Raw genomic sequence first — 19,629 nt, 5'->3', positions numbered from 1 at the left:
ATTATCTATGTGCTAAGGATACCAACCCTGGGTCACACTTGTTCCTTTTCCTATAACAACTGGAGTCAGGTAGTTTGTTGTCAGAAAGGGCTCTGCACAAGTCTATGAAAGAGTGTGCCACTGTACTGTGTCCCTGTTGCCTGGCACAAAGCAAAGCAATTGGGGCTTTGTTCTCTCTCCAGATGGGTTGTTCAACTCCTAGACAAATCGAGGCACTTTTATGCTGTTATTTTAAAGCCTCGGCAGCTCCCCAACTCAATACTGGAGTTTGGCAAGATGCTGCTCTCTGTTGAAAAGCACCCTGATTCCAAATAAATATCTGTATGAAATTTTCCATTACTTGGAACTGGTTTCCCCGTTCAAGAACCCACTGTTTAACATTCATTCCATTGATTTGTAAACATTTTGGTTGCTATGGAGATAGACAAATGGATAAACGAGGTCAAATGGATAAAGACATCCTTGGAGACCGCATGTAGTAGACAACCAAAGTTTACTTCCTAGATGTAGTTTTGTGGCTATGGAAGATCAACACGGAAGCCACTGCCTTTTATTGTGTAAACCTTCGCTCAGAGGAAAGCATTATCCTTGGCCTAGGCCATTAGCAAGGTTTTAGAAACCATAAGGGTCTCCAAGGAAGGTGGTGAATGTGGAATGAATTTGCGCTGCAGTGATACTTTTTTTTCGTAGCGGAGGAGCTGGAGCTGAGCAGCCTTTGGAAGGCTATGGTAGGTGAGTGAGACCTCTGAAGCTCCAGGTTTTATTCCAGAAACAGCTCTTCCACAAAGTATTCCTTACGTGCCAGCAACAGAGGCTCTGACAGCCCGGGGCGGTCCCTCGGGCGGAGCTCCAGCCCAGGGTCTGTTCCCTGAATTCCCGTCCCCTGTGTGTCTCCCAGGCCCGCTGGTCCGCTGCCTGTTGCTCGCCTTTCCCAAATTCCTTTTTTAGCTTTTTTTTTTTTGGGGGGGGGGTCCGTCAGAGTGGGCGTCGATTTACATTTCCTTGTTGTCATGCCCTTGAGTTAAGAGTATTTGTATAGAATTACTGGCTTTTAAAGATTCCCCTTTTCTATTTTTTGCCTGTTTTAATATTTTTTTAAAAATTTATTGTTTGTTTTTTCCTTTAACGCTCTGATTATGAAAACTTTGTACTTTTATGTGTCCATGTATTTTCTTCTATAATGGCACCGGTCTGTTACCTTGTAACTTCATGATATCTTTTGTTCTATGAAATCATAATCTTTATGGTTTGTTTTCTTTGTCTTCACGTCTGCTGTGTTAGAAGCCCACGGACTAGCCTACCTTGGTTGGGATCCTGGGGATCCATTTACTAGTTCTGTGTCCCGGGGCAGGTTATTTGACTTCTCTGTATCTTTGCTTTCTCGTTTGCACCACAGGACTCTTGTGAGGTTGTGAGGACTACATGAGTTGAATACATAAAGTCCTTGAATAGTGCCTGGCTGGTATCTCCTGACAGGGGTTTGCTATTATTATTCTTATTAGGGCTATTAGTCTGCTTGCATTTTGTCTCACTTTTGAGTAGTCCATCCATTTTCCAGTTAAAAAAAAAAATGCCCCCTCTGTTATGAACCATACTGCTATACCTATGTGGGTCTCTTTCTAAGCTCTCTGTTTGGTCCCATTGATCTATTGGTCTATTTCCAAAGCAATACTTTATTGTTGTTGTTTAAGATTTATCTATTTATTTGAGAGCGAGAGCAAGTGAGAGAGAGGGAGCATGAGAGCAGGGAGAGGGGCAGAGGGAAAGAGAATCCTCAAGCAGACTCCCTGCTGAGGGCAGAGCCAGAGGTGGTCAATCCCAGGACCTTGAGATCATGACCTGAGCCGAAATCAGGAGTCCCACGCTTAACTGACTGAGCCACCCAGGTGCCCCAATACTCTATTGTTTTAATTAGTATAGCTTATGATAAGTGTCTCCATCTGGTAGGACAAGACCCTATGCTTATTCAAAATTGTCTTGACTCATCATGGTCTCTTATAGTTCCATAAGAATGATGAAATCATCTTGTCAATGACATGAACATTTGATATTTATTGGAATAGCATTATGTTTACAGATTTATTGGGAGATATTCAGCATACTTACATTGACTGTTTCTTTTGCAGCCTTCAGAAAAGATTTGCAAATTTCTTCATGAAGGTCTTGCATTTCTTTTATTAGATATATTTTTTATCTGAAGGTGTCCTGTGGTTTTGTGGCCAGCTTGAATGGATTCTTTTATTTTACATTTCTAGTTGAATCCTCCTAATCTATAGACATGATTTTGATTTTGAAATATTGATCTTTGTCCAGAAATCTTGTTGAATTTTCTTTTTAGTTCTAATTAGTTTGTAGAGTTTCAGTGTTTTGTTTTGCTTGTTGCTCTGGTTAGGATTTCAAGTACAGTGTTGAATAGTAGTACTGATAGCATCCTTTCTGGGGTGTCTGATTTAGATGAAAATGTTTCTCAAATTTCACCCACAGTAAGCTGTTATTATAGATTTTTTGGTAGCTAGCTTTTAATAATATTAGGAACACCCCCTTCCCTTCCTTCTATGTTAAGAATATTTATCATGATTGGGTATTGAATTTTAGTGAATGCTTTCTTAATATTTATTACTGATCTTATTTCCTCCCTTATTCTGTTAATATGGTAAGTCATACTTACAGACTTCCCAAATCTGAAACATTTGAGATTTACCCTGTCTACTTTGCATTATGAAACATTTTACCTATCAGATTGGCAAAAATCTGAGGGTTTAATAACCTACTCTTATTGTTGAGGTGATGGGAAAATGGGCTTTATCATGCATTGTTTGTAGAATAATAATTTGTACAAATCCCATGGAGAGCAAATTGGAAAATATCTATCAAAATCTGCAGAATTACAAGTGCACAGATTCTTTGACCTAATGATCCCACTTTTAGAGATAAATCCCTCAGATATTTGCATGTGTGTGAAATGATGGGTGCACAACTTTATTCACTACAACATCATTTGTAACAGTAACAACAGGTGGGACACAATCAAACTGTTTACTTGTAGGAAACTAGTTATGCTCTGACCCTTAGCAATTTCGAGGCATGTGCCATGCTTCCATTCTGCCATGTGTCATCATCAACACTAGATCCTCATAAGCATCTCAGATTTAACATGTTTGGGGGGCGCCTGGGTGGCTCAGTCGGTTAAGCGACTGCCTTCAGCTCAGGTCATGATCCCGCTCGGCAGGAAGCCTGCTTCTCCCTCTCCCACTCCCCCTGCTTGTGTTCCTGCTCTATCTCTCTCTCTGTCAAATAAATAAATAAAAATCTTAAAAAAAAATAACATGTTTGGCACACAGTAGGTTCTCAATTAATATGTTGAATAAATGAATGTTCAAAACTGTACCCTTTCTCTCCTCCCCTGCAGCTTTCCCCACCTCAGGAAATGGCTCCATTGGGCATTTGCTCAAGCCGTAACAAAGAACCCCACATCTGACCCATCCTCAAGTCCTCTTTGATTTCCAAGACCCACCTCTGCTCCCCTGCCCTGGTTGGAGTCCCTGTCCTCTGTCATTGGTCTCCTTGCTTCCACTCCTGCCTGTCTCCAGTCTACATTGCAAGAAGCCTGACTGATCTTCATGGAACAAAAGTGGAAAGGCTTACCTCCTCCAGTCAAGATCTTTCAATGCCTTCCATTCTTCCTATTCTTTAGCTCACCTTCAAGTCCTGCATGGCCTTCCCACCCCACGCCTTACCTTGCAGCCTCGCAGTGCTCCAGCTATATCCTTTCTCTGTTTTCTCCAGCACATCAAGTTTCAGTACTTTTGTCTGGAACTCTGTCCTCCCCTGTGCAAGGCCGAATCCCATTCATCCTTCAGATCTCAGACAGATATCTCTTCTTCAGGAGCCCTTCCTTAGCCCCCAGTCTAAAGTGGTCTCACCACTATATTCTCTTCTAGTACCCCACCCTCTTCCTCCAGACCCCTTGTTACATTGCAGTCATACTTTGGCTGTCCTGTTCCTGAGATGGTCTGGTAAGTCTCCCTCCCTTGTCCCCTGAGCTCCGTGAGTACCAAGGCCTTCTCTGTCTTGTTCACCCCCAGCACTTTGGCACTCAACAAATGTTCGAATGAATGGCTGAGTGTTAGTGTTGTGTTGGACTGCATTTACTTCAGTCTTGTTCTGTGTATCATTTTTACATGGGCAGCCTAATGTCACCTGGCCCCCTCTGCCATCTTTGGTCACAAATTGTTTCCAAAGCTCCTCCTGACACTTCAGAGGGAGCTCACCAGCTTGAAAATTTGCCCAAGATTGGCTTGAGGTCTCCAGAGGACCAGTATCTCATCTCTTCAAGACAGGGTCTGAGTGTGCAGCCACCTTGCTGGGGGCCCCCTGGCTCCTGTCCCAGCCTGTGCTGAGGTTGCTAGCACTGGGGGGGCTTGAGACACTATCACATGGGCTGTGAGCTAGCTTTAGTTGGGATGGCTGGCTTCCTCGAATCGATGCCATGCAATAAATAATCTAGCTTCCGGTGGCTTTCACTTGATATTTCAAATGTATTTTCTATGTTAATACAGCTTCTTTCACCTTGTAAAAGGGCTGCCTAATATTCGGTCAGTCTTCAAATGGCTCCTTAATAGTTCTGCGATTAATCAATTATAAGAATATTAATAATTAAACAAAAATCAAAGCCTTACTGATTCTACTGTATTTGTACAAAAATGCTAAGATTCCCTTGCCCACCTTCTCTCCTTTCATAAGCTAGCCTGATTTTAAGAAATGTATAGAATAATGAATGCTGTACTTTTTCTGTTCTGACAATTTCTTGAAAGACCATCCCCTGTTGCTGGGGAATATGCAGAAATTAAGTTGGGGATTTTCCTACCATTCTCCCCAGAGAATGTCCGTCCCAGTAAGTAAAAACCCATTTACTATTTCCCCTCCATATTCTTACATTATTACTGAAAATGTATTTTACTTCTGTCTCCTCTCATAGAATGAAAGTTTAAAAGATTTTTTTTGCTCTTAAGGATTTGGTTTTCAGAGAGTAAATGTTAAATTGTAAAATGGAGGCAAGGTTTGACAGAAATTCATTCAAGATTTATAAGTATTCTAAGCACTTGAAGTTAATTCTCCATGCTTTGAAATAATTTAGTATTTTTATATTTATTATTTATTTATTTATTTATTTTTAAGATTTTACTTTTGAGTAATTTCTACATGAGGCTCAAACTCACAACCTTGAGATCAAGAGTTGCACGCTCCATGGACTGAGGCAGACAGGTGCACCTAATTTAGTATTTTAAATATCAGACATTTCATCTTGTTCTTGAAACCAGTCTATGAAAATTGCAATTCCTGGTTATTCCCATCTCTTCCTTACTGTTTTCATAATCACTTGAAGGCAGAGAGGGTGGCAGTGGGGGATTTAATAAGAATTTACAGCCATGTATGGGGAGGAGTTGGGTAAACAAAAGAAAAGGCATAAGAAGAGCATGTCCTTATTTGCTTAAGCCTTCTCCACTTTGTGAATTTATGGAGGAACTCTGCACTCTGCGAAGCTTATTCAAGGTAGGGGGAGAGAGGGAAAGCTAAGGAGCAAACATTCATGTTCTCTCTTTTCTCCAGATGAAGCTTCAGAATCATGGCAGGGGATGTGTTATGGTGCAGTGGAGTCATCCAGATAGGTTTGAAATTGTGTGTATGCATGTGTGTGTGTGTGGGGGTGGGTGGGTCCTACTGACACACTTGAACAGGAACAGTGAGGACAGGCTGCAAGCCCCCTGGGGGAGGCCTGCCCTCAGCCACATCCAGTGTGGCCCATGAATGAGTATGCAGCTTTGGTTGGGGAGCTGTCTAGGCCAATGGCCCCAAGATAGGGCTCTTGACTCCCCACCTGTAACACAGGGCATGCATGGGAACCAGTAGTAGCCTTGAGTAGACGTGGAGGAGCTGAGAGGACAGCTGGACCGGAATGGGGGCTACTGAGCAGGGACCCTGATGACCAGTGGCTTTGCTGGGGTCAGCAGTAACTTGTGCCATTCATGCTATGGCACTCCATGGCCAGCAAAAGAGGATACTACCCAGACTAGCTACCCCACCCTCATAGCCATGAAGACTACCAGCTTCCCCATACCCTTATCCATCTTTAGAAGGATCAGAGAGAGGCAGGGAAGAGTTCTGTCAAGGATCTGAACTTTCTTTTTATTTATTTTTTTATGATTTTATTTATTTGTCAGAAAGAGAGAGAGACAGAGAGAGCACAAGCAGGGGGAGTGGCCAGCAGAGAGAAAAGCAGGCTCCCCGCCAAGCAGGGAGCCCAATGCGGGACTCAATCCCAGGACCCTGGGATCATGACCTGAGCCAAAGGCAGACACTTAAGCCACTGAGCCACCCAGGCGTCCCAAGGAGCTAACTTGAACTGATCACTTATTAGGAAGAGATAGTTTATGCCAGAAGTGATCAAGGCAGAATAAATTCCAAAGTTAGTTTTGTCTCTCCTTTCCCAGCCAATAATCAGCATGGTATAGGCTTGTAATACTGTACCAATTCTATAATTATAGCAAAATGAAAAAGTCCTTTTTTGGAGGGTACAACAGAGATGATTTTGAATAAATTAAAAATTTCTTCCAAAAAATAAAAAATAAAATAAAATTTCTTGCTTTGGTATTTTTTTAAGATTTATTTATTTCTCTGAGAGAGAGAGAGATTGAGAGCAAGCACAGGGCAAGGCAATGGGGAGAAGCAGAGACAGAGGGAGAGAGAATCTCAAGCAGGCTCTGTGCTATGCGTGGAGCCGACCCGGTGCTCAATCTCACGACCCATGAGATCAGGACCTGAGCCAAAACCAAGAGTCAGATGCTTTACCAACTGTGCCACCCAGGTGCCCCATCTTGCTTTGGTTTTTAATTAAAATTTTTTCCCAAGTATATATTAAACATCTCATTCCTTAATCCATATAACATATTAAGTCCTTGGGACTGATCATAATCTTCCTTTGGAGTTTTGTTTTCTGAAGACAGAATATTGTTCTCACATAGGCTTCAGACCCTGATAGTCAGGGTGAAAGCTTGCTTCCTGTCTCTCCCATGTTGAGCTCCTTAAACAACACAAGTGCAGGCCTTTGCTCATGCCTCTGACTGACAAGAATGGAAGAACTGTTCTGTTTCCCAAGTACTGACCAGCATCCACTCTTCACTTCACAGAGCCTGTAGCCATTTCCATGTTTGACTTCCTGTGATGCCATGTGGATGTAAGGAGTACATGGCTGCAACATGTCAGCTCACTACGTGCATTGTCTTTCCTTGCCAGAGGACTGCCTGGGACAAGGGTCACATGCCACTTCTATTAAAGAATTACCCCATATCCCAATTCTCTTTTAAGAAAACATGGTGGAAAGGAAGGAAGAATGGATGAAAGGAAGAAAATCCATTTTATATTTAGGGTTCTAATATCCACCTGCAGTCTCCTTAGGGAATAGTGAAGCTATGTTTAAACACAGCTGCTGGTTATATAGACATGCTAAAGTCATCTCTAGAATGTGTGATTAAATGTGTGTGTTGACTAAAGCTTGCTAATTAATTTGCATGAATTAAGAAAAGTTGTAGTGGGTTCACAGAGTCTTTAAATTTTTTTTTCTAAAGAACGCAGTTTTATAACTTTCAAGGTCATTTGGGAAGGTCCCTTCCTGTGTTGCCCTTCTCACTGAACAGATACTGTTGCCTGAGCCAGAGCAGTGATCCCTGTGGGGACATCTGGAGACAGGCTGCACTTGTGGGAGACATCTTTGTTCATTCTCTCATTTTAATCAAGTATGTGCTGAACACCTGTTCTGAAACAGGCATTAAACAAGCCTCTAAGAACAGAAAGTTTAAGGAGGCAGTGAAACAGTAGGGGTAAAGTAAAGCTTCCAGATGCTTTCCTAGAATTATGTATAGCACACAAGGTCAAGGCATGAAAGAAGGAGTGATCATTTCTCATTGGGGGAGGGGAAGCTCTGAAAAGGCTCTAAGAAGTGACTTGCCTTTGGGCAAAGATGATGGAGGTGTTTACTGTATAGTTGTTGGGTGGGAAGGAAGCAGGGGTAAGGAGCCCTATGGACCAAGGTCCAAAGGCTTGAAATAATCCTACCTCCTGGGAGCTGGGGACAGCTGGTTTGGGCTGGATGCACACACCAGGGAAGAGTCACTTCTTGAATAAAGCCTTATTTTCAAAGAACGGTCATCTCTTTATTGATTTTTGCCCAGATCTCATTGTCCAGAACATGATCACATGCGGAGCTGAACATATTTAACTGGGCATATCATGCTACCAAAAAACCCCAAATTTGCTATTGAAGGGAAGAGTGGATATTGGGCAATCAACTAGTCATATTGACTGTGATGAGTGTACTATTTATAATTATTATTATATGATCTTGGAGCATTTACTTCTTCAGGCTTCAATTTCCTCATCTCTAAAATGGGGTGAGTAGCGACTACCTAAAAGAGTTATTTTGAGAGCTAGAAATGATGGATATAAAGCATCTGGGACATAGCAGGTACTCAATAAATAGTGGGAGGGAGGTTCTTGTTCCTCTCCCTTTGGTTCCTCTCCTTCACTCCCTTTTTCTCCTTCTTCAAATACCTGCCTCACTTTCCCTCCTCTTTAGTTTTAGAGTATATGGAAACATCTGGAAAGCGTGGAGACTATATTTTACAGTTTCAAATAAAAATTCTTCATCCTGCCAGATAGTTCATATTATCTTTGTTCTGCAATTAGGTGATACCTTTTTTGAAAACATCATGTAGTGTTTATAATGCTTTGTCTTTAGCCACTAATGTAAATAAAGATGTAATTAATGCTTGAATTAAATGTCATCATACTGAGATACATACTGAGATTCATAGAGAATGTGTCTGAAGAAGTCAGTAGAATTAGGTCATTTGAATTCTTGGTGAAAGGGAAATAGAATTTATTAAGTAAGTGATTTACATCAGGTTCAGTGCTAGGTTCTTTACCTGCTTTATTTAATGTTTTCAAAGGTCCCCTGAGGTAAGTATTATTATTATTTGTTCTTTCCCTCTGTTACAGACTGAATGTTTGTGTCCCTAAAATTCATATGTTGCAATCTAATCTCCAATGTGATTGTGTTAGGAGGCAGACATTTGGGAAGTGATGAGGTCATGAGGGAGAAGCCCTAATGAATGGAGTTAGTGTCCTCATTAAAAGAGTCCCCAGAGAGCTCCCTTGCTCGTTCCACCACATGAGGGCATAGCAAGAAAAATGTCATCTCTGAACTAGGTCATCTTCTCAGCAGACACCAAATCTGCTGGCAATTTGATTTTGGACTCTCCAACCTCCAGAACTGTGAGAACTAAATTCCTGTTGTTTGTAAGCCACCCAGTTAGATGAAGAAACTGAACATATTTATTCGAATTGTATTTGCTTGCTTGTAACTGAAATAACAGTAGTTTAAATGAGGTGCAAGTTTGACTTGTCTCTCATGTAAAAGATGTCTAGTGTTCATGAAGATGTAGATTTTTTAGAGGCTAGCCAGCCTGGCTCTCGGCTGAAAGACAGAGCCAAGTAGTAACCCAGCTATCCTAAGACCACAACTTGGAGTCTTGACCACAATGCAGTCTGCATCCTGTAGGTAGATACATAAGAAGATTCAAATGTTTAGGTATTAGGAAGCCCCCACATTTAATTTATAATGTATTGTGAAGAAGTGCCTGGATTGGACTTGTTTATTAAATGTTATACTATCTTAAAAAAATTTAAGAAGATGTTCAGTGTTCAAGAGTTAGGCCTAGAACAGCAACTCCACAGGCAATGGACTCAGGCTCCTCTAGTCTTTGTGCTCTTCCATGGGGCTTCCTCTGCGGTGCTGAGCCATGATCCAAGATGACTGCTATGCCCAAGAATAGATGCTAGATGGTAGTTTGTGCACATTTTTATCTTCACTAGATAATTTCAAGTTGTTCTGGAAATCACAATCTTTTCAATCACATGTGGAACATTTAAAAATATTGACTATGAACTAGGCCATAAAGCAAACCTCAGCACATATCAAAGAGTCACTATCATACAGGCTACTTTCTCTAACTAGAATGCATTAAAATTAGAAGTCAATGTACACTTGGAAATTTTGTGACAGATTTTTATAAATAATGGATGAATCAAAGAAGAACTCAGCCATATTTAAAATGAAGTGAAAATGACTTATATGAATATTTGTGGTATCCAGCTAAAGTTGTACTTAATGGAAAAGTTATAGCCATAAAAACGTATGTGAGAAATGTTTGACTCAAGAATAGAGAGGGGCACCTGGCTGGCCCAGTCAGAAGAGGGTGTGACTCTTGATCTCAGGGTCGTGAGTTTGAGCCCCATGGTGGGTGCAGAGATTACTTAAAAAATAAACTTAAAAAAAAGAATAGAAAAAAAACCAAGAACAAGAACCTAAAATAATTGAAGAAATAATAAATGCCTACAGAAGCTAATGAACTAAAAAAAAAAAAAAAGAGCAAAGACAAGCAAGAAAACCAAGAGCTTGTTTTTGAAAAGAGTAATAAAGTAGGATAACTGCTGGCAAGATGACTCAAGAAAAATGAGACAAGATGCAAATATATGATATGAACTATAAAGGGGGCTATAACTATAAATTTATGACAGATTTTAAAAGCCATAAGAATACTATAAATAACGTGTATATCTATAAAACTTAAACAAAATGAATAATTTTCCAAGTATATAAATCTGAACAGTATGTAAGGTATGGTCCTGCATTTTATTAACTGTATATTTATATGTAAATATTATCAAAGAAAAACTGTTAAATATTTTGTAAGTGGTTAACTAGGGGATACAAATTTAGGAATTTTTATTATTTTTATCCATCAAAGTTTTCTAATTCTCAACAGTAAATATAGATTTTAAAACCCACTAAGGGCTGGTTAGGGAGGGATGGAGGAAGCCCCCAGGGGTCACACTGCCTTCAGGACACTCGGAGTTTACATTCTAGTGTCCCATCATGCACCTCTTGCTCTGGCAGGGATGTCCAGGCCACCATGCTGTGTGATGTTCCCAAACCCATTCTCTACCCTTCTTCTTCAGTGAGCTGTTTCTCCAACTGACAGGTTTTCTCACCCTAGGACAGACAACCTTGCATCTATGCAGCCTTATCCCATTCCCCTGGACCATTTCCAGTCCCCCAAAGTCCAGGCTTTTGGGGAGAAGAGGGCTGAGCACCCGGGCATAGATAGTGTTGGGCCTGGTCAAAGGACACAGGATGTTAGAGTCACACAGACATGGATTCATATCCCTGTCTGCCTCTTTCTGGCTTTATGAAGTTGGTCCTGTTCCTTAGCTTCCCTCATCTTTAGTTTGTTGGTGATAATACCCATGTTCTAAAATGAGATAAAGAACATAAAGCAACCACCATACAATGGGTGCTCAGTAAATGTGAGTTCTTGCCTCTGCTGTTAGTTATTTGCCTGTGGTTATAACTAATATACTAGTAAGCCTGGAGTGTTGGGAAAGGATAATTAACCTGTGTATTGCTATTGCTTAGCATGTGGGGCTTAGCATTCCTAAACTGGAGCATGGTTGGGGCAAAGAGTTGGAGAGGCAGCGCGTATTCGCAATTAATCAGGTACCCCAGCTAAAAGCTGTATTTCCGCTACCAGGAGAAACGGTAACCAGAAACTTTCCACGGACTATAAACATTTTACTAAGGGAAGGAGGGTATGAATTTTCAGCTGATTGTCTTAGAAGAATGTCAGGGTCCATGGAAGAGAACTGCTTTTCCTTCAGGGAACTACACACAGAGGCTAGCAAGAGGTGAGGCTGCCCCCTGTCAGACATGGTAGGGGAAGGCAGAGGATGAGAAGTCATGGAATGAGAATTTGAGAAATTTCTCCTGATGTGCTGGGGGAAGAGATGGCTGGGTGAAGGTCTGGACAGGCATGGGGTTGGCCAAGGCATCACGTCAGGTGGGTGGGAATTGAGAATTCAGTCCGAGCAGGAATTCAGAGTCACAGGAGACTTTAAATCTCCCTCTTACCCCATGCTAGTCATTCTTAAAAGTTTGGGACATGTGCTAGATTTTCTGCTATTTGTGATGAATGCCTGAACCATTTGGGAAAAGAGGATTCCAGAAAGCCAGAGGAAATGGGGATGTCCGGGTTGGCTGTGAGAGGTTGAGTAACACTCTCTCCATGTGCTGGGGGTCTAAAGAAATGACTGTTCCATCATTTCCTCTGAGAGCAGGAATTTGAGCTGAACTTTGCCACATTGTGTGGGACTTGGGTAAGATTTTGGTAGATCTTTCAGGGTCTTATGATGAATCGGACCCTAAGAATCAACTTTAGTTCCTCATTGGTCTAGAAATGCCTGTTTGCACTAAGGGTTTCTTTGGGTACTGCAGACCATTTCCTTCTCTGCAAATTTGGAGATTGCTCTTCTAAGAGGTGTTGCTCCTCCCACCTCTCTGGCTGCCTCTGCAGCTCCTGCTCCTTCTTCCCTTGTCCCTCTCCCGGCAGCTTGAAGGGAGGCCCACTACCACTCCTGGGAGCCTTCCCTGGCCTGGCTCCTTGCTCAGTTCATACTCACCACATCCATTCCCAAGGCTGTGCCTCTTCCATAAGGCAAGGGACTCTCAAGATGAAGGCCATAGCAGCTGTGTTCTGGATGCTCACTTCCCCATGAGTTTCTGAGTGCCTTCAACTCACAGTAACCCAGACAATGAGATGATCTCCCTCCTTCTCATCTATTTAGACTACCGATGGTCTGATGGCCTGACAATGCTCCCAGTCACCAGGACTAGATCCTTCATGGTGACAGGTAACTCCTGTCCTGCCTCATCACCTGCATCTGGCCACCTGCTCCTGTCCCACACTGTACTGCTGACAGGGTGGGCTCTTGGAGGAATGTAGTTGACCCCTCTGTGTCTTTCTTAGGTATCAACCATTTCCATCCCTCCACAAACTCTTATCTTTGACTGTCCAAACCTTAGGGTGAGTGAGATATAATGTTTGCCCCCATGATGCTTTACCTGCTTCTCCAGCCGAGCATATTGCCCTTCTCCTGTGGACCCTCCACACCAGTTTACCCACATATTCTCATGTTGCAGAGCATGCTTTCTTTGTATCCTATTTACTGACATCTATGCAACATTCTTCCATCTGCACTGTGAGCTCAGTGTCAGCAGGATGTTTATCTGATCCATCCCCTTTACCCCCTCAGGGTCTGGTACATGTTTGGGCCCTATAAGTGGGTTCTGTGGGTGTCAATATCCTATGTGCATCCTTGCCTATCTCCCCAGCTTGTGGATAACTTTCTTGAGAACTGGACTAAGCATGATTCATCTCTGTGTCCATGACATCAACTGAGCACTGTGCTGGCTTGACCTAAGTATATGATAAGTGTTGAATTGAATGGTTGAATGTAACCCCATTAATCACTTAGTGTTTACTGTACCTAGAAGAACTGTAACATTAAAAGTTTTGGATAAAGCAGGTGAGCCTTTATCCAAAGGATAAAGTGGGGCTAGAGATGGAGGAGGGACTCTAGGAGAATGTAGTATGACAGGCTTTAGATGGAGGAAGCCTTTAGATGGAGAGAGGAATCAAGAAGACAACTGGTTTGACAGCATGGAGGTCTCTGGGAGGCTATGGAGAACCGTTTTTCTTTGGGAGAAAAAGAACACAGGCCATTTTGGAGTACACAGAGGAGATGTAGAAATGGAGAAAAAGAGTATTGATAATTTTTCAAGAACTTTGCCTATAGAGAGGAGGAGTTATAGAGAGGAGAATAGATATGGAAGTGGGATAGAGAGGGACTTTTCTTTTACAATGGGATACACCTGACTATGTATAAAAGCTGATGGAGTGGATAAAGAACTAAGAAACTTAACTACATAAAAAATATTTTTGCATAATAAAAGCAGGTGAAACTCCTGGAAAGAACATTTGCAACACACCTAATAGGTGTAAAACATGGTTTGGACTATACAAACTGAGATGCAAAAAAATGTTATTTTATTTTCTTAACTGCGTTCAACGTGTTCTTCAGCCCTCATTTCTATATGTAGAAGATAGACCCATCAAAAACCACAACAATTAGAATATCCCCTCAGTGTAATTTAGTTGTTTTTAATGTATTCATCCTTAAAACTCAGATCATCTGTTCCGTCTTCAAAGGATCCATTCCTTCTTGGTGCTTCCCTCGACCTTTGTACATACTTCTATTGATCACCATCACACTGTTTGTAATTACATACAACACAGCTGTGTGTCCAACTTGACCTTGGGTTTGTTGAGAGCAAGGACATTCTCAGTGTCTAATATAGGCATGTCACCTGTGTATATTTGTTGACTCTTGGTCGATTAATAGTCATTTAAGTCCCCTGTGTGCTACAGTGTTTGGAGTATTAGGTGGGACTATTTCTGCATTTGTCACATTTCTAAAAATCATGTAGTAGTAATTAAATTTTTTGTCCCTGCTTGGGAGTTTTTTCAAGTCTCAAATTTCTCTTTGATTCCTCCTCCATCCACTCCTCCTTTTTCTCTTCTTTCTTTTTAACTGAAATAAGTTGAAATAAACAGAAAGATGCACAAAATTTAAGTGTGTAGCTCACTGAATATTTTTTGGGGGGGAGGGGCAGAGAGAGAGGGAGAGAGAATCTTAAGCAGGGTCCACACCCAGCGCAGAGCCGGAGGCAGGGCTCGATCTCACGACTCTGAGATCATGGCCTGTGCTGAAACCAAGAGTCAGATGCTGAACCGACTGAACCACCCAGGTGCCCCACAATGAATTTTGACATGCATGTGCACCCAAGCGATCCCTCTCAGATCCAGACCCAGAACATTTTCTGGCCTCAGTGGGCTCCCTGATGCCCCTTCCTAGCCAGACTTCGCTTTCTCCAAACAGCTACATTCTGATTTCTAGCACCATAGGCTAGCTTTGCCTGTTTTTGAACCTCATGTAAATTGAATCATACAGCTTATATTCCTTTGTGTCCAGCTTTTTTTGTTCAGCCTTATGTTTGTGAGATGCAAACATGTTGATTGTTCTTTTTCATGGTTATGTTGTAATTCTGTATGAATGATGATTACGGTTTTAGTACCAAAATGTTATTATTATTGTTATTTTAGAGAAAAGGCCTTTCCTAAACCTAGACTAACATTTTGCTATAGATATGTTTGGTTTTGTAATATTTTTCCTATCCTAAATGGGTCACTAAAACATAAGTGAAAAAGTGTCCATTTTCAGAAAACATGATTTAAAAATATGCAAATAAAAATTAATAAACACTTAATTTAGTTCCTTTCCATAGAATTGGGCAAGAAGTTGATCTTCCAGATTCAGGGTATAGGACAAGGCTGAATGTTAATACTGGACTATGGGAATAGCAGGGAGTAGGCTTCTTGAGTAGAAAGCTCCCTGCCTGATGTGCTGTTTTATGTCTCCCCACCACTCCTTGCTTCAATGATTTCTAGTGAGATGAGTCAGAAAACGACTAAGGAGGGCCCCAGACTCTCCAAGAACCAAAAGTTTTCAGAACACTTCAGCATACATTGCTGCCCACCATTCACCTTCCTCAACTCGAAGCGTGAGATCGTGGATCGGAAATACAGCATCTGTAAAAGTGGCTGCTTCTACCAGAAGAAAGAAGAGGACTGGATCTGTTGTGCCTGCCAGAAGACCAGGTAAGTGGTCTGCACTGCCCACTCGGCACCTGGCTGGGCACTGGCCTGCAGTCTCTCAGCAACACGCCCCCCTCCTGTTCCACTCTGGTGATTTCTGGGCTGCTCTTCCCCCAGTGCCCTGCAGTCCACTCCCTGTTAGGTTCTGCCACTGGAAGGTACTGGAGGGCTATCGGAAGGTGGGAGGGGGAGCAGGGCCTGCCTCCCTGTTTCCAGCTCCTGTCAGTATCCCTTAAGCAGCAGAAGAGAGCCATGGCTCCAGCCTCCAGCTTCTTTTGGCCCCCTCAGACGCCGTGCAACGTCCCCTCAGAAGCCCAAGCACCAGCCTGCTGCACCCCCCGCGGTGGTCAGAGCACCAGCCAAGCCACGGTCCCCTCCGAGGTCTGAGCGTCAACCACGCCCCCGCCCAGAGGTCCGACCACCACCAGCCAAGCAGCGCCCCCCTCAGAAGTCCAAGCAGCAGCCGCGCAGCAGCCCCCAGAGAGGGCCAGGCACCAGCCGTGGGGGGTCCCCCATCAAAGCTTCTAGGTTCTGGTAACACCATCTCTTCCCTTTTGTTCCCCCAGCCCTAAGGTTAGTAGCTGCCTCCTGTGTTTACTAACATCTCGTTTACCTCAATAGTCCTCTCTTGGCCTTACCAAACCTGTGTCAATTCCTTGCATTAAATCCCCTCGTATGAAATACCTAGTGTGGCTTGTGTTTTCCTCATAGAGCTGCCGGAACAGTACTTCAGATGGCAGTATCCATTGCTTCTTTTGTCTAGGCGGACTGCAATGGATTAATTTATCAACTCAGAGTATCCACCCCAGTAACAGATTGTGAGACTGAGGCCCTCTGTCACTGTGCCTCAGAGAGAGGAGGAAGGGTGACTCTAGGGATATTTGTGCATGTGTAAAAATGGACAGGTTCAGACAGTTCATTCATCTATCCTCCTGACAGACGTCGTCTGATGTTAATCTCAGTAACAAGATCATTCATTCATTCATTCAGTCATTCAACAAACTTGATTGCATACCATAGAGTTCCATATATCATGCAGGGGGGTGGGACTACAGCAGTGAATAAGCTAGGTTGTGACTCACCAGGATGAAACAAGAGAATAGTTGGTCAAAGTGTAGGGCATGATTGCCTTAATACTGTCATAATCAGTAAGTACACTGGGCTATGGGAGCCTGGAGCAGGCTGCCCATCTGGGGCCTCAGAGAGGAGGTTAGGCTAGGGTAAGCAGAGAGTAAAAGGAGGCCATGCAGAGAGAAAAGGTGAACAAGAGACATGTTTGTGTCCCATCTGAGGCAGGTCAGCTTTCTTCTTCTTCTTCTTCTTTTTTTTTAATAGACTTCATTTTTAGATCCATTTTAGGTTCACAGCAAAATTGAGTGGAGGGCACAGAGATTTCCCATATACGCCCTGCCCACACATGGCAGGCCAATCTTTTAGTCCTTTTAATATTTGGAAATGAAGCTGTTTTGCAGGTTAATAGTGGTTGCTAATTGTATTTGAGATTCTCATACCTACTCTGCATAGCATGTTACCGTGTGTGCATGTCATGGGCTGTTTACCAGTTTACTATGCAGAGGAATCAACCCAGGAGCATGTTAAAGATGCCCCCAGAGAATCTGATTCCTTGGGTCACTGATGAGGTCTGGAGAAGTGCATTTCCAACAAGCAGCACCTCCGCCCCAGTATAGTGACACAGGTAGTACACAGACCACCCTTTGAGAAGCACTGATCTAACCCATCCATAAATAAATGATCCACATTATCTGTAATGCACAGTAAAGACGTGAAGGGGCCACATGTATGACACTAAAAGTGAAAGCATTAAAAAGATGCAAGATCAGGTGAGGTTAATTTGTGAAGGAGGTAAGAGGCTGCCAGTCTTTAACCCTGAAAGAGGAAGTTGTATGCCGGGTTACCTAGTCATTAATCAGGGTCTCCCAAGGGGCCTGAGTGCAAGGGGGCTGGCCAGGTAAGTTGTGATATATGGAAGTGGTTAGGAAGTGTGAGTAGCAGAGGAAACTAATTGGACACATGGCACATCATCTGTGGGGGTGGCTTCAAGCCACATTTGCAGTGAGTTACATTATGGCTGCTTGGGTGGTTGGAGTTCAAGCAGGAAACAGATGCAAGACCATGAAGGCCAAGTTCATCTGTCTGCACCCAGCCCGCTGGTTTTATTCACCTAAACTCCAGAGACATTCTAATGTTGGTGTAACTTGATTCCCTCAGTTAACTGTTCTTATTAGGTATCAGGCTGTCTGTGCCTCCTCAGTCCTTTTTGCTCACCCGGGACGGGGGACCCGGAAGTCTCTGTTCATAATGGTCCACAACATTGAGGATGCACTATTTGAGCCCTTCTCAAGACACTCATTTTTCCTCCTCAGATTCCCAGAGGTCCTGAGGAAATGCATTAGAGCCATTGCTTCACCACATTGTTTACTCCCTCTGTTGATACTGGTTGGCTGTTCCCAAATCAAAGGGGTGGGAAGGTTAATGGGAAAATGCACTCTTAAGCAGAGCTACTAAACTGCACTTGGAGAAAGGGTCAAAAAAGAGTTTCTGAAGCAGACTTTCTGATATGTTGCCATTCCTGAGTTCTGACCTTTAAAGGTTAAGCAAATATTGACAAAGGCCTATTGGATCCTTAGTAGCTCTCTTGGATAGATCTCAAAAACCAGAGAATATTTAAATCTTAGGATCTGATTCGTGTAATTCCTTGCAGCCTGATTGAACAAGGTAGCATTCTTGTATCTGATGGGAGGAAACCCTGGCATCTTCCTTTTAATTTATTCTACTTTCAATTCCTCAAGATTTTAGGATTTCACAGGTCATCCTTGCCTTTAGGGTTAACACATGTTTCCTGGACCAAACCTCTCTTGGCTCAGTGCTCTGCTTTAGGTGCAGGGGATCTGTGGTTTTGTGATTGATTTGGGGCCAGTCACACAACTTTGAGCAGTGCCATGTGTGCCTTTGACTCATTCTTTCACAAAATGTCTTGTACCAAATTGAGCCCTGCATACCAGAAGCCTGGAGGACCAATCTATTTCTACATGTATTTGCAAGCCTATTCATCAAGATCATGTGAACAGCACGGCACCAAGCTCTGGGCAATCAAAGGAAATGATGTATGCCCCTGGTCCAGCTGCTCATGGTATTTATGAGTGGCTCCTCCCTTGGTGATTCTGGTCTTCCCTCCAGGAACCACCCTGAGTTTGGCTGCTTCCATCCTGCCTGGTCCTTGACTGATCCCTTTCCTCCTCCAGCTGCTTTTTTACCCTCTTGTCTCATTTCAGCAGATGATACAATCAAAGCCCAGGAAAGTAACTGATTGCTAGAAGGTTAAGGTTCTAAGTGGTTTCAGGTTCTCCACAGAATTTGGTCTTTCAGAGACAGAGTGCTTTAGCTTTGAGTCTCAAATTGAAGCAAGCAGGGTTTGGTGTTTTATTGATCATGCATTGTCCTGAGCTAGACATGGCAGTGCATTGCTTCTAAAGGTTAGGACAAGCACACCCACTGAATGACAACATGCTGGTTACATTGGTAATGGAATAGAAACCATTCTATGTATATATATATATATATATACATACACACACACACACACATATAGTTTTGAGTTTGTTTGGAATTGTCAGGACTGCCAAACAACAATGCAATTATAAACACTTACATATTTGACAAGCTAGAATTTACTTCTGAAGAGCACTTACCCAGAGCAATTACTCTGATGGTCTGATGGTCTGAGAGTGTGCACTGACTGAACCAGGTATTGGGGCTAAGCTTCAGCTGTTAGATGGGGGTACCTGTCTCCTTTTCAGGTGTGCAGGCCCAAACTTATTCCAGACACTTTCTATGACATGACTTGTCCTTGCTTTGTCCTTCCTGATGCCAAAAGATACACTCTGCACTTTGTTCTTCTGGAAAACCATGGATCATTTTCTCTTTCTTTGCACAGGACTGG

General features: G+C 42.7%; 1 protein-coding gene across 3 annotated transcripts in view; it reads left to right on the top strand.

The window, feature by feature from the left end:
• Window positions 1-19,629, top strand: part of MOBP (myelin associated oligodendrocyte basic protein) — a 50,240-nt gene that overhangs the window by 9,782 nt on the left and 20,829 nt on the right. The window contains exons 4-5 of one of the 3 annotated variants that reach the window (XM_078073339.1): window positions 15,462-15,671; window positions 15,885-16,196. In XM_078073339.1, coding sequence (XP_077929465.1) covers window positions 15,466-15,671; window positions 15,885-16,196 — 518 coding nt within the window. In that variant the 5' untranslated portion in view covers window positions 15,462-15,465. Of the gene's footprint in view, window positions 1-15,461; window positions 15,672-15,884; window positions 16,207-19,629 lie in introns of those variants that run through there. The other 2 variants (XM_036081893.2, XM_078073346.1) reach the window with 2 other exon arrangements.

The sequence above is a fragment of the Halichoerus grypus genome, chromosome 1 (genome assembly GCF_964656455.1).
Source record: "Halichoerus grypus chromosome 1, mHalGry1.hap1.1, whole genome shotgun sequence".
Classification (NCBI taxonomy): domain Eukaryota; kingdom Metazoa; phylum Chordata; class Mammalia; order Carnivora; family Phocidae; genus Halichoerus; species Halichoerus grypus.
This window is presented reverse-complemented; position numbering and strand designations above follow the sequence as displayed.